This window comes from Chrysemys picta, chromosome 6 (assembly GCF_011386835.1).
Source record: "Chrysemys picta bellii isolate R12L10 chromosome 6, ASM1138683v2, whole genome shotgun sequence".
NCBI classification, from domain to species: Eukaryota; Metazoa; Chordata; order Testudines; family Emydidae; genus Chrysemys; species Chrysemys picta.
This window is the reverse complement of record NC_088796.1, coordinates 111062107-111074932: the sequence shown is the minus strand read 5'-3', so window position 1 is coordinate 111074932 and position 12826 is coordinate 111062107. Positions and strand designations below refer to the sequence as shown.

Below are 12826 nucleotides of genomic sequence, written 5' to 3'. Positions count from 1 at the left end.
AGGCTTGTCTGAGCTCCTTAACTTTCACGTGGCACTGATATGAGTCCCTGTTGTGGCCTCTCTCCATCATGCCCTTGAAGATTATTTCAAAAGTTTTGGCATTTTGTCTTTTGGAACGTAGTTCTGCTAGCACGGAATCCTCTCCCCATATAGCGATCAGATCCAGTACCTCCCGTACGGTCCATGCTGGTGCTCTTTTTCGATTCTCGGACTGCATGGTTACCTGTGCTCTCCACGCTGGGCAAACAGGAAATGAAATTCAGAAGTTCGTGGGGCTTTTCCTGTCTACCTGGCCAGTGCATCCGAGTTCAGATTGCTGTCCAGAGCAGTCACAACGGTACACTGTGAGATAGCTCCCGGAGGCCAATACCGTCGAATTGTGGCCACACTAACCCTAATTCGAAACGGCAATGTCGATTTCGGTGCTACTCCCTTCATCGGGGAGGAGTACAGAAATCAATTTTAAGAGCCCATTATTTTGAAGTAAATGGCTTCGTTGTGTGGACGGGTGCAGGGTTAATTTGATTAAACGCTGCTAAATTTGACCTAAACTCGTAGTGTAGACCAGGCCTTAGTGTCATTTCTGTGCAGCTGACATGATGAGATGCACCCACCAGACCTGTACTGGCACTACCCCAGCCCAATGCACATCTACTCACTCCAGGCTCCGCACATGAATCATAACAATATGGAGAACAACCCAAGAGGGAACTATGTGCTAAAGCATCTAACTCCATAGCACTTCATCTCACCCGACACACACTTCCATGTGGCACAGGTAAGAGTCACAAGCAGAGGGCTCTATCCCTGCATGGAGCCCCTGCAGCAGGCTCTGAGGCCCTTGTAGCCAACTTTTCTCAAATAATAGACTAGTTGGTAGCCTACTTGCTGCAGGGGAGATGAAAGTAGGGGTGCTAGAGTTGAGCAGCTTCAAGTAATATTAGCAAGTGAATGCATGGGCTCCATTATATACAGCTTTTACAGTTTTGTTCAATGGCTTTCAGCAGCCACACTAATAATTATTCCAGCGCCCCTAAATTGCTGTTACCATACAAATTTACTGAAAAAGATGATTTGGCTCCCCCAACTCCCAACACCCTGTGATTACTCTGTTACCTTATCCTCTCCTAGTATTCATACTATTCATTCCCCTCTCTCCTCAACATCTTCCTCTGGACTTTACCCTGGTGTGGAATAAACATCCCCAACACCCATGGAAAGTAATGTGAAAATGGGGAGCATAGCCCATGGCAATCTGGGGCCTCTGATAAGTCTGCTTTTCCTGCTTTACAGAAACTTTCATGTAGCGGATACAAAAATCTGAAAGTTCTTAGAAAAGTGCAGGAAGACTTGGGAGACTCTAACCAAATTAATATGTACAAAAATGTTTTCATGGTTTCGTCATGCGATTTTTTACTTTCGAATGTCAGTGAAAAGAGTTTTCTTTTTGGATGAAAACAGATTTTCCTGCCATGATGGAAAAATCCAGCACAACAGTCTGTGCTAGGGGAAGAGAACCAGAAAATGAAATGTGACCACAGGACTAGAAAGCAGTGAATTAAACAGAAAGAAAAAGATTGAAGCCTCCAGAAGGGAAAAATTAAAAAAAAAAACAAAACAGAAAATGATGAAACACAAATTCGGCTACCAAATATTTATATTCGGAGACATGAAGGAAAGACACAGCAGTCTACGTAGGACCCTCAACAAACTCCAGGCTCACGGTTCCACACAAAGAAAAGGACGGTATAGACATCATCATGACCTCCAGCTGTTTGCTGCATGTTTGCCTCGTACTGCTCTTCTCCACTGAAATCTCATCTCGGCTCTGTACCATGCTTCACTTCCAGCAGAACAAAGTGAACAGAGAGAGCTTGGAGCTTCTGCAGAAAATGAGCGGAAATTTCCCTTCACAATGCATAAATGAAAGGACGGCTTTCAAACCCACCCAGGATGTTGCCCAACTCCCAGTGTCCCAGAAGGAGAATGCCAAGGTGGCAATCCAAGAAATCCTCCAACAGATCTTCAACATCTTTAGCAAAAACCTCACCCAAAGTGCCTGGGATGGGACTTCCATAGTCAGGTTCCAAAATGGACTTTACCAGCAAATTCAGCGGCTGGAGGCATGTTTGAGAGCACAGATGGAGAAGGAATTAACCAACCCAGAAAGCGAGGACCTCCAGCTCACCAGCCGGAGAGTGAAAAAATACTTTCAGGGGATAGATGCTTTCCTGAAAGAAAAGCAATACAGCCTGTGTGCCTGGGAGATCATTCGCGTGGAAATACCCAGATCTTTTGTACTGATTGACAAACTCACTAGAAGCCTTAGTAACTAAGGTACAGTACAAAGCTTTTCCCTGGAGTAAATGAACTAACATTAGTGTAATTTTTACAGCTGAACAAAAAGATAAAGGATATTTTATAACTCTGCTTATATAGGGCCTGATCCTTCTTCTACAGGGTCTATGGCCAAATAGCAATTGATTTCCATGGCAGCAGCTTTAGGCTCTTCCTGTCCTGTGCTGGAAATGGATTTGCAATTACATGGATTTATTTTTGGGGGTTTCTACTATTATTTATTTTTGCACATCTTCATAATCTCTCACGTATCAGTACTGTTGGGCAGCAGGTAATTGGCAGACCACGCAACAAAGTACACATATGTGGAATCTTTAGGCACCTCACCAGCACTTTGGTCATCAGATAATGATACTTTCCTCCCTCCCACACCACAAAGTACTCTAACTTCGACATATGTAGGGTGTTTCTACGATTATCATCATTGCTATTAATTAATCTGTCCCCATGAGAACTATTTCTAGTATTCCAAAGTTTGAGAAGCTTCCTAGAGACTGTAAAAACAATATTAACATACTAAATGACTTGCGAGCTTGTGTGTGGAAAAGATGTTTTCATTTAATTTATTGAGATCAGTTCAATGAAAATTATATTTTTGCCCTTTGTGTTTCAACTATTTCCTATTTCATTTCAGCTCTGGACGCTGCAACTACTGAGATTAAAACAGAAGGATGCAGTGGAATCCCTCCTCTCTGCTGATTCTTCCCACGGTGACGTCTAACACTCCATAACGCTTGACGTATTATGCAATACATTCGCTCTATTATGGAAATCCAATTGCACAAATTACATTTTATGTGATAATATTCTGTTCCTTTACTCATTGTTTAAAATGCAAAATGAAGGATATTGATGCAAAAATGTTACAAGACAAGAATTTCAAAAGAAAGGGTTGGACCTTAAACATTGTTGACATTATGTGTTTGCTATATATTTCTATGGTTCAACTCTTCTCTGATCAAATCTCACCTCTGAACTGTAACATGCAGTATAACCACAGTATAACATGTGTGAACTGGAACAGTTTCCAAACAAAGACATGTGGATAATTTTCCTATGATGTCAGAACGAAGAGAGAGATTTCAGGTGGCACCAAGAGGTTCTCAGTTATGAGTGTCTCTGAAGGAAAATGCCCAGGTGACAATCCAACATATTTCCGGCTGTTTTTGCAAATATCTCTCCCAAGCTACCTGAGGCGGGAGTTCCGTTCAGAGAGTCCAACACACTCATCAGCCAGCTGGGCATCTGGAGACATGTTTGGTTGCAGTGCTGGAAGGTGGGACTCTCTCACCAGGATGGAAGAAAGGACTTTCAGCTCACCAGGATGAAAGTGAAGAGATACCAAGAGAATCTGAGTGGAATTAGAAAGTTTTCAACTATAGGACAAACTCAAAGAAGTTTAGATATTAAAATACCAACCTTTAAAAAAATACTAACTGAAATCAATGAATATTTTATACATGATGTAAAAGGAGATGCAGTGGAATTTTAAAAGTTGTTGCTACTATTTGTGCATTGTGGAAATATTTTCAGATCATTTTATTTGTAACAGGATATTTATGTCAGTCTACTATTTATTGCTCTTATTTATATTTTATCATAGATTAACATAATAATTTATTAAATTATACAAAATGGCACCATACAGTGGTACTGATTTCTATTAAAGACCCAATTTTAAAAAATCCAGCAAAAACTCTATTATTATTCAACCTTAAAACCCCAAGTCCAGAAAGTTCTTATGCACGTGACTTATAGTATGTGACCCATCCCACCGATGTTCGTGCTTCCAGTTGGGAACATACTTAGATACATTGATGAATCAGTGTGCAAGTTCACTGTACTTCCATATTAAAAGAGTAGCAATGGGGTGATAATTAGTCTTTCCACTGTAACAATCCATGCAGCAGACCTGACCTCTGCCTCTTTTTCCTCTGCTACTTTTTCCTTAGTTATTTTCCCCTACCAAATAACTTCTTGTTGTGGATGTTTGGTGTAGTAGATAGTTGTGTTGGCGGTGGAGGGAAGAGGGCACTAATCAAGACAGTATGCACCCTCAGAAACACACCAGTTAAGTTAGCATTTAATTAGCTTGTTCATAACTCCATCAATCAGGTTTGTTTGCATTCACATACCACGTCTCCACAATACATTTACAAGCACCGCCCCCGACCATCAAGTATGGGCTTCCATGAATGATTCTCATTTGTGTGTCACACACACACACACACACACACATTCGGTTCCAGTTTTTTGTGTGTGTGAGCACAGTACAGACTAAATTCATTTTTGAGTACAACCACAAACAAAATTACATGTGAGAAATGAGAGCAGGAAGAGACCATTTGTATTAGGATTATGATAGTTTTGAAACCGAAGGCAACCAATCAGGGAAGAGACATAATTACGTTAACTCAGGTGAACCATCATACAGAACAAGTAGTAAATTATAAATAGGGAATAGTCAAAGCAAAAGATGTGGTGAGAAGGTCCTGAGCAACCAGAGAACAGAATGCAAAAAGAACAGGAGTACTTCTGGCACCTTAGACACTAACAAATTTATGCATCCGAAGAAGTGGGCAGTAGCCCACGAAAGATTATGCTCTAATGAATTTGTTAGTCCCTAAGGTGCCAGAAGTACTCCTGTTCTTTTTGCGGATACAGACTAACACGGGTGCTACTCTGAAACCAGAGAGTAGAATGTAAACCATTTGTCAAATTATATTAAAAAACACATTAACAAAATCTGAATTTATTTGTAGATTTGCAAATGGGAAAAGGAGCCAAATTAATCTAATTACACATTCAAATAAAGATGGTTGAAATATAGAGGAAAAATAATCCCAAAAAAGTTCTGCTATTTTTAATTGAAATTTATATACACAGTATTTCATCAAATTCTAGCAAATATTTCACCCAGCTGAGTCTGCATCTAATCTGTCCCAGAAAACAGGCTAATTGCTGATGCAAATATACTGAAAGACTGTCTTTACTTCCATTGCTTTCTTACTTTAGCTTTTCTTGTTAGAGTTCAGATTTTTAAATTTTTCTCTTATAAATATTCCCTCCTAAGCTTCAACTTGCCATGAAATGTGCACTCAGAACTCCTAGGGGAGACTGGGGTGTATAAGCGTTGGGTCCTGTATTGTACATAAATATACTGTGTAAACTTCATTCTTCAAAGTGACACTTCCAAGTAGTTTGGGCACAAACTCTGTATGATAATAACAGAAAGCATGTGAGGAGATGGGGGAGTGAGATGTGACAGAACTAATAAACAAATATTCTTATGTTTTCTTCCTTTCTTTTTTAAAATTAAGATAAAAATTATTTTCTATTTTTGGATTGAAAACCATTCTCCTTTGCTGATGAAAACTCCAACATGACAGCCTAGTGCTATGGCATGAAGAACAGAAAGTGAAACTTGCTACAGAATGTGTAGCTCATTCAACAGACCACTTCGGTTTCAGTGTTTAAGCCCAGGAAAAACACACATTGAAATAAGAAAAAAAGCACAAATGGTGAAAGTCAATCACATTTGAAACTATAAACCTACACACACACACACTCACACACACATACAGAACATGAAAAAATGGGTCTTGCTATACCAACTATAACAAGACTAATTAAGGTGGGCTATTAGTCTCGTTATAATTGGTATGGCAAGACCCATTTTTTCATGTCCTCTGTGTATGTATATCTTCCTACTGTATTTTCCACTGCATGCATCCAATGAAGTGGATTTTAGCCCACTAAAGTTTATGCTCAAATAAATTTGTTAGTCTCTAAGGTGTCACAAGTACTCCTCCTTCTTTTTGCTGATACAGACTAACCCAGCTGCTACTCTCAAACCTGTCAGCTAGGGAAAGAGTTCCATCTGCTGGTGAAGTGAAGGAACAGCCGCTTTACACATCACTCCACTGCTCTTATTTGCAGGGTCTGGCAAAAAGAAGCTCTGCATTAGTTCGCCCTCTCCCCGCATCTTCCCAAATTCACTGTTATCACTTCAATGCATGGCTAATCTTACTAAGGTAACAGACATTCATACCCAATGCTAGCTACAGGTACTTGGGAGTAGACAGACAGGTCCCTACTCTGACCTGTAACTGTAGGATACTGTTAATCACCACTCTTCTTACCCTTTACATTTTCCTTTATCTAATGGGGAAGGGGAGAACCTAAGGAAAGAAATGTAGGGTTTCATTAATATTTAAAAAGGGACTCTTTTTGGTTTTGTTCTTCCGATTGTTTGTTCACTTCCTTAAATAAAAAGTAGGAAACTGAAAGTAAAAACCTCAGGCATGGAATACCTTGAATACCAGAAAGTGATGAAAGAAAAATCTCTCTCCTACATAATACTAACATTCAGAGACATGGGGCTAAAACACAGAACTCTGAAAAAGACCTTGAATAGGCACCAGTTGCTCACGTTCTGCACAAACACAGGGAATCTAAGACATCATCATGATTAGCAGGAGTTTGCTGCAATTTTGCCTCATGTTGCTCTTCTCCAGTGAAATCTCATGTCTGGACTGTAACAGGCTTCATGTTCTACAAACCAGAATGAACAGCGACAGTTTAGAGTGTCTGGAGAAAATGGGTGGAAACTTTCCCTTCCAATGTCTAAATGAAAGGACAGCTTTCAAGCCCAGAGATATCCTCAAGATCCGACTGTCCCAGCAAGAGAATGCCAAGGTAGCCATCCAGCAGACCCTCCAAGAGCTCTTCCATATCTTTAAAACAACAATCTCACCCAAGTTGCCTGGGATGGAACTTCCATAAAGGAATTCCAAAATGGACTTCACCAGCAGATTGAGAAGCTAGAGACGTGTTTGAGTGCTGAGATGGAAAAGGAGATAACCTACCCAGGAAATGAGACCCTCCTGTTCACCAGCCTGAAACTGAAGAGGTACTTCCAGACAGTAGACGATTTCCTGAAAGAAAAGCAATACAGCCAATGTGCCAGGGAGATCATCCGTGTGGAAATATCCAGATGTTTTCCAATTCTCAACATATTCACAAAAAGACTTGAAAATGAAGATACCAAATATTTATTTTTCCTAGAAAAAACTCAAATAATATTATATGAATAAAACAGCTGAAGAGAGATGGGTCAGAATTTTATAATTCTTATTAATAGGGCCCAATCTTTCTCCCATAGCTGTACTGGTGAAATTACTATTTCAAACTCATGTTAATAAAACGGTTTTAGAGTAGCATATAGTTTAGTGCTTCTTTACCGCACACAACATTCTATATGAAAAAATATACAAGTATATCATAACTGTCAACTAATGACAAAATATCATCCTTTAAGAATTAACCATACCAAATATAACTTTGCCCAGTGAGCGGCTTAGTTGGGGAAAAACAGCAACAAGCCCACTTTTAACAACTGCCTAGTAAAAGAAAATCCCAATCAGGACACCAGAAAATTGACGGTCTGTGGGCACACACTTCTATCCCACCATCTAATTCTGCCAGTTACTTCTGCACATAGGGATGGCCAAGACTACTTATTCTGCTTTTCTTTGTTCTGTTTACCTCTATATTTCAACAATTTGGGTAAAAAAAATTTTTTCACAAGATCATATGTACACTAAGGCTCAGGATTTATGATTTGACATCTGGTTAGAAAAAGATGGTCTATATTTGGCATTTGAAACTCTCCATGTTTGAGCTATTCCCCTTTTTTATTTCAGTATGTGATGCTTCATGCAATGATGTTATGAAAACAGCTGAATGAAACTACATCTCCACTGGAGTGGATTGTCTAAGTTGATTCTACAAGCAGTTCCTTTACCAGACTCTTATCAGTCTGTCTTGCATTAAAACAACTCCTACAGCACTCCAATTGCACAATTTATATTCTTGTCATTACCACTGATTCACTCACATGAGAAAATGTAAAACAAAAAAGATATTGCTGAAAATATGCCAGAAGACAACTTAGTATTTGAACCGAAGGAGAAAAACCTTACGACTTCCAAATCATTGATGTTACGCGTTTGCTCAGAATTTTCCTTGGGCTACTCTTAAAAATGAAATCCCACCTCTGAATTGTAACTGGCTTTGCTTCAGCATAACAAATGTGAATGAGGTCAACTTCCAAACAAAACGGAAGGATAATTTTCCTGTAAAGTCAGAAAGAAGAGAGAGACTTCATGTGGCCCCAAAAGGTTCTCAAGCCTTAGCAGAGACAGACTGCCAAGTGGCCGTCCAGAAAATCCTCAAACAGATTTGCTATATCTCGTGCCACATTCCTTCCCTAGCTGCCTGGAATGACAGTCCCATTCAAAGATCCAAACATGGACTCATAAGCAAATGGAGTTTCTGGAGGCCTGTTTCACTGCAAGAATAAAAAGCAAAGAGCATTCCAAATTCTAGGTCATGTATAATTAAGTGCACTGGAATTATAAACTAGTGAGACTATATATATCCTCCTCCTGCACTGTGAAAATATTCAGATCATTTTGCTAGATTTGTAACAGTATTTTGGTGTTGACCTACCTTCACTAGCAGAACCAAGTACTGATTTTGCCCCAGATGCCTAAGTGGCCCCCTCAAGGATTGAACTTACAACCTTCGGTTTAGCAAGCCAGTGCTCAAACCAGTGAGCTATCCCTCCCTCTACTTGTTTTCCCTCTGGGGTTCTAAAACAGTTTATGATGTGGGCCTACTCTTACAAAAATTGTTCTGTGGACCATTTCCCCACCTATTCGAGATCAGGTAACACCTTCGTGACAGGTACAGCAAATGCTTAACAAAAAAAAGCAGTACTAGGAATGCATTTATAGTAATTTCAGTACTAGGAATGTGGGATCAGCCAGTTCACTGAAGACCACCATCGGGTCCTCCATGTGCCACCACTGATACATGAACCTCAATTTGGGACCTGCTGGTTTAGAGGCATGTACAAGGAGTTAACTCTTAAAACAAATGCCTATTCTTTCGTATGGTGCAGGGTTTTTCAGTAGCTGTGCCTATCAATGGTAGTAGTTCTTTCCTGCTCAAGTCTCGCTGCATTCATTCATTCTTTGGTGGAGTTGAAGCCTACAGGTTATATTAACAAAACACAATTACATGGAAATGAGAGAGAGAGAAAAAAAAAGGACTGTATAAACAAGTCAAGGATTATAAACGGATTGGTTCACAACCTCCAAAATGTATCCCCCTCTCTGGTGGTACGTGGCAGTAACAGAGCACATGGGAGCCATATAAATTCTTCTTCAAAGTCTAACTAATTCATTACCCCTATGGTGCAGAGGGGAACCTCCTGACAATCATTTCATCACACAGTATTTAAGCTGTGCTACATAAAAGAGTCAATTCATTTCTTTAAGAAGCCATTTGATGATTTCTATCATCTATGATTTTAGACCTTCCTGTGGGAAAGCCAACCACAGGGGGATAAACAGGGAGGAATATGCAACTAACAGATCCCCACTTAAGCTCTCCTTCCTCGTTCCATCAGTAGGCAGGAGGAAATAGTGACTGGTTTGTCTCCAGCTTTCATCATAGAAACAGAGGAGACTCTGTTTTCTGTACGGAACACAAGGTCTTTCCACACAATGTAATTTTTGTGCCACTGACATTGCGAGCTACTCCCTCTAGCACTGCCAGAGCCAGGACCGGCTCCAGGGTTTTGGCCGCCCCAAGCATAAAAAATAAAGCCGCGATCGCGATCTGCAGCGGCAATTCGGCGGAAGGTCCTTTGCTCCGAGCAGGAGTGAGGAACTGTCTGCCGAATTGCTGCCAAATAGCTGGACGTGCCGCCCCTCTCCTGAGCAGCCGCCCCAAGCACCTGCTTGCCAGGCTGGTGCCTGGAGCAGGCCCTGGCCAGACGCCAATGCACGTATGCTCACAAAAGGCCCCCCAGGTGGATCATAACTGTATGAAGAACAACCCAAGAGGGAAGTATGTGCAAAAGCGTCTTACTCCCTGGCTCCTTATCTCACTTCCATGTGGAACAGGTAAGAGACACATGCAGATGGCTCTATCCCTGTACGGATCCTCTGCAGCAGGCTCTGAACAGTTTGTAACCAACTTTCCTCAAACAATAGATCAGCTGTTAATATTTTATACGTCATGTGAAATGAGATGTTGTGGAATTTTAAAAGATGTTGCTACTTTTCATTTGTAACAGGATATTTATGGAAGTTTATTATTTATTTATTGCTCTCATTTATGTATTTTACATAGATATTTATTATTTATAAATAAAGTAGTATTTTATACAAAATGGCAACCTATAGTGGTAGTGGCTTGTATTAAATACCTATTTAACCAAAAAATGATAAAGCCCTTTCGCTCCCGCTCTGAGGAAGAGCTGAGAAAGGAAAGGGGAAAAAAGAGAAATTAGCTGTTGCCACCAGCTAACTAAAAAATGTGCACAAACAACTTAAGAAACAAAAATACAATCCTGTTCTTAAAAAAGGTAAATTTTATTAAAGAAATAAAATGAGAAAAACCTAATCGTGTCTTGCTACATGCTTCTTGATTTACTTACATATGAGTAGTTTCTAGCTAATAAACTGATGATTTTAGACACCTGGACCCAAGCTTGATACAGCATAACTGCTACCTTCTCCGCCTCTCCAGTTGCGAGAACAGACAGACAAAGGAAGGGACAGCTTTTCGCCAATTTCAAAAAGTTCTAGCTACCTTCCTCCTTCATTTTAAACAACATTTTTACAAAACCGGCTCCCCGATGGCCTTGCGGCCATCGGCGGGCCGGCTCCCCGATGGCCTTGCGGCCATCGGCGGGCCGGCTCCCCGATGGCCTTGCGGCCATCGGCGGGCCGGCTCCCCGATGGCCTTGCGGCCATCGGCGGGCCGGCTCCCCGATGGCCTTGCGGCCATCGGCGGGCCGGCTCCCCGATGGCCTTGCGGCCATCGGCGGGCCGGCTCCCCGATGGCCTTGCGGCCATCGGCGGGCCGGCTCCCCGATGGCCTTGCGGCCATCGGCGGGCCGGCTCCCCGATGGCCTTGCGGCCATCGGCGGGCCGGCTCCCCGATGGCCTTGCGGCCATCGGCGGGCCGGCTCCCCGATGGCCTTGCGGCCATCGGCGGGCCGGCTCCCCGATGGCCTTGCGGCCATCGGCGGGCCGGCTCCCCGATGGCCTTGCGGCCATCGGCGGGCCGGCTCCCCGATGGCCTTGCGGCCATCGGCGGGCCGGCTCCCCGATGGCCTTGCGGCCATCGGCGGGCCGGCTCCCCGATGGCCTTGCGGCCATCGGCGGGCCGGCTCCCCGATGGCCTTGCGGCCATCGGCGGGCCGGCTCCCCGATGGCCTTGCGGCCATCGGCGGGCCGGCTCCCCGATGGCCTTGCGGCCATCGGCGGGCCGGCTCCCCGATGGCCTTGCGGCCATCGGCGGGCCGGCTCCCCGATGGCCTTGCGGCCATCGGCGGGCCGGCTCCCCGATGGCCTTGCGGCCATCGGCGGGCCGGCTCCCCGATGGCCTTGCGGCCATCGGCGGGCCGGCTCCCCGATGGCCTTGCGGCCATCGGCGGGCCGGCTCCCCGATGGCCTTGCGGCCATCGGCGGGCCGGCTCCCCGATGGCCTTGCGGCCATCGGCGGGCCGGCTCCCCGATGGCCTTGCGGCCATCGGCGGGCCGGCTCCCCGATGGCCTTGCGGCCATCGGCGGGCCGGCTCCCCGATGGCCTTGCGGCCATCGGCGGGCCGGCTCCCCGATGGCCTTGCGGCCATCGGCGGGCCGGCTCCCCGATGGCCTTGCGGCCATCGGCGGGCCGGCTCCCCGATGGCCTTGCGGCCATCGGCGGGCCGGCTCCCCGATGGCCTTGCGGCCATCGGCGGGCCGGCTCCCCGATGGCCTTGCGGCCATCGGCGGGCCGGCTCCCCGATGGCCTTGCGGCCATCGGCGGGCCGGCTCCCCGATGGCCTTGCGGCCATCGGCGGGCCGGCTCCCCGATGGCCTTGCGGCCATCGGCGGGCCGGCTCCCCGATGGCCTTGCGGCCATCGGCGGGCCGGCTCCCCGATGGCCTTGCGGCCATCGGCGGGCCGGCTCCCCGATGGCCTTGCGGCCATCGGCGGGCCGGCTCCCCGATGGCCTTGCGGCCATCGGCGGGCCGGCTCCCCGATGGCCTTGCGGCCATCGGCGGGCCGGCTCCCCGATGGCCTTGCGGCCATCGGCGGGCCGGCTCCCCGATGGCCTTGCGGCCATCGGCGGGCCGGCTCCCCGATGGCCTTGCGGCCATCGGCGGGCCGGCTCCCCGATGGCCTTGCGGCCATCGGCGGGCCGGCTCCCCGATGGCCTTGCGGCCATCGGCGGGCCGGCTCCCCGATGGCCTTGCGGCCATCGGCGGGCCGGCTCCCCGATGGCCTTGCGGCCATCGGCGGGCCGGCTCCCCGATGGCCTTGCGGCCATCGGCGGGCCGGCTCCCCGATGGCCTTGCGGCCATCGGCGGGCCGGCTCCCCGATGGCCTTGCGGCCATCGGCG

The 12826-nt window shown here is 45.5% G+C and overlaps 1 protein-coding gene and 1 pseudogene across 1 annotated transcript; both read left to right on the top strand.

Moving 5' to 3' along the window:
• The first annotated feature begins 1220 nt into the window (after positions 1–1220).
• LOC135972260 (interferon beta-like) lies at positions 1221–2416 on the top strand. The gene has a single exon (XM_065549621.1). It carries the CDS (start codon positions 1761–1763, stop codon positions 2334–2336), a length of 576 nt encoding a protein of 191 aa, XP_065405693.1. The 5' UTR covers positions 1221–1760; the 3' UTR covers positions 2337–2416.
• A 4143-nt stretch (positions 2417–6559) lies between these two features.
• Positions 6560–7454, top strand: LOC135972459 (interferon beta-like; annotated as a pseudogene).
• Positions 7455–12826: the final 5372 nt, after the last annotated feature.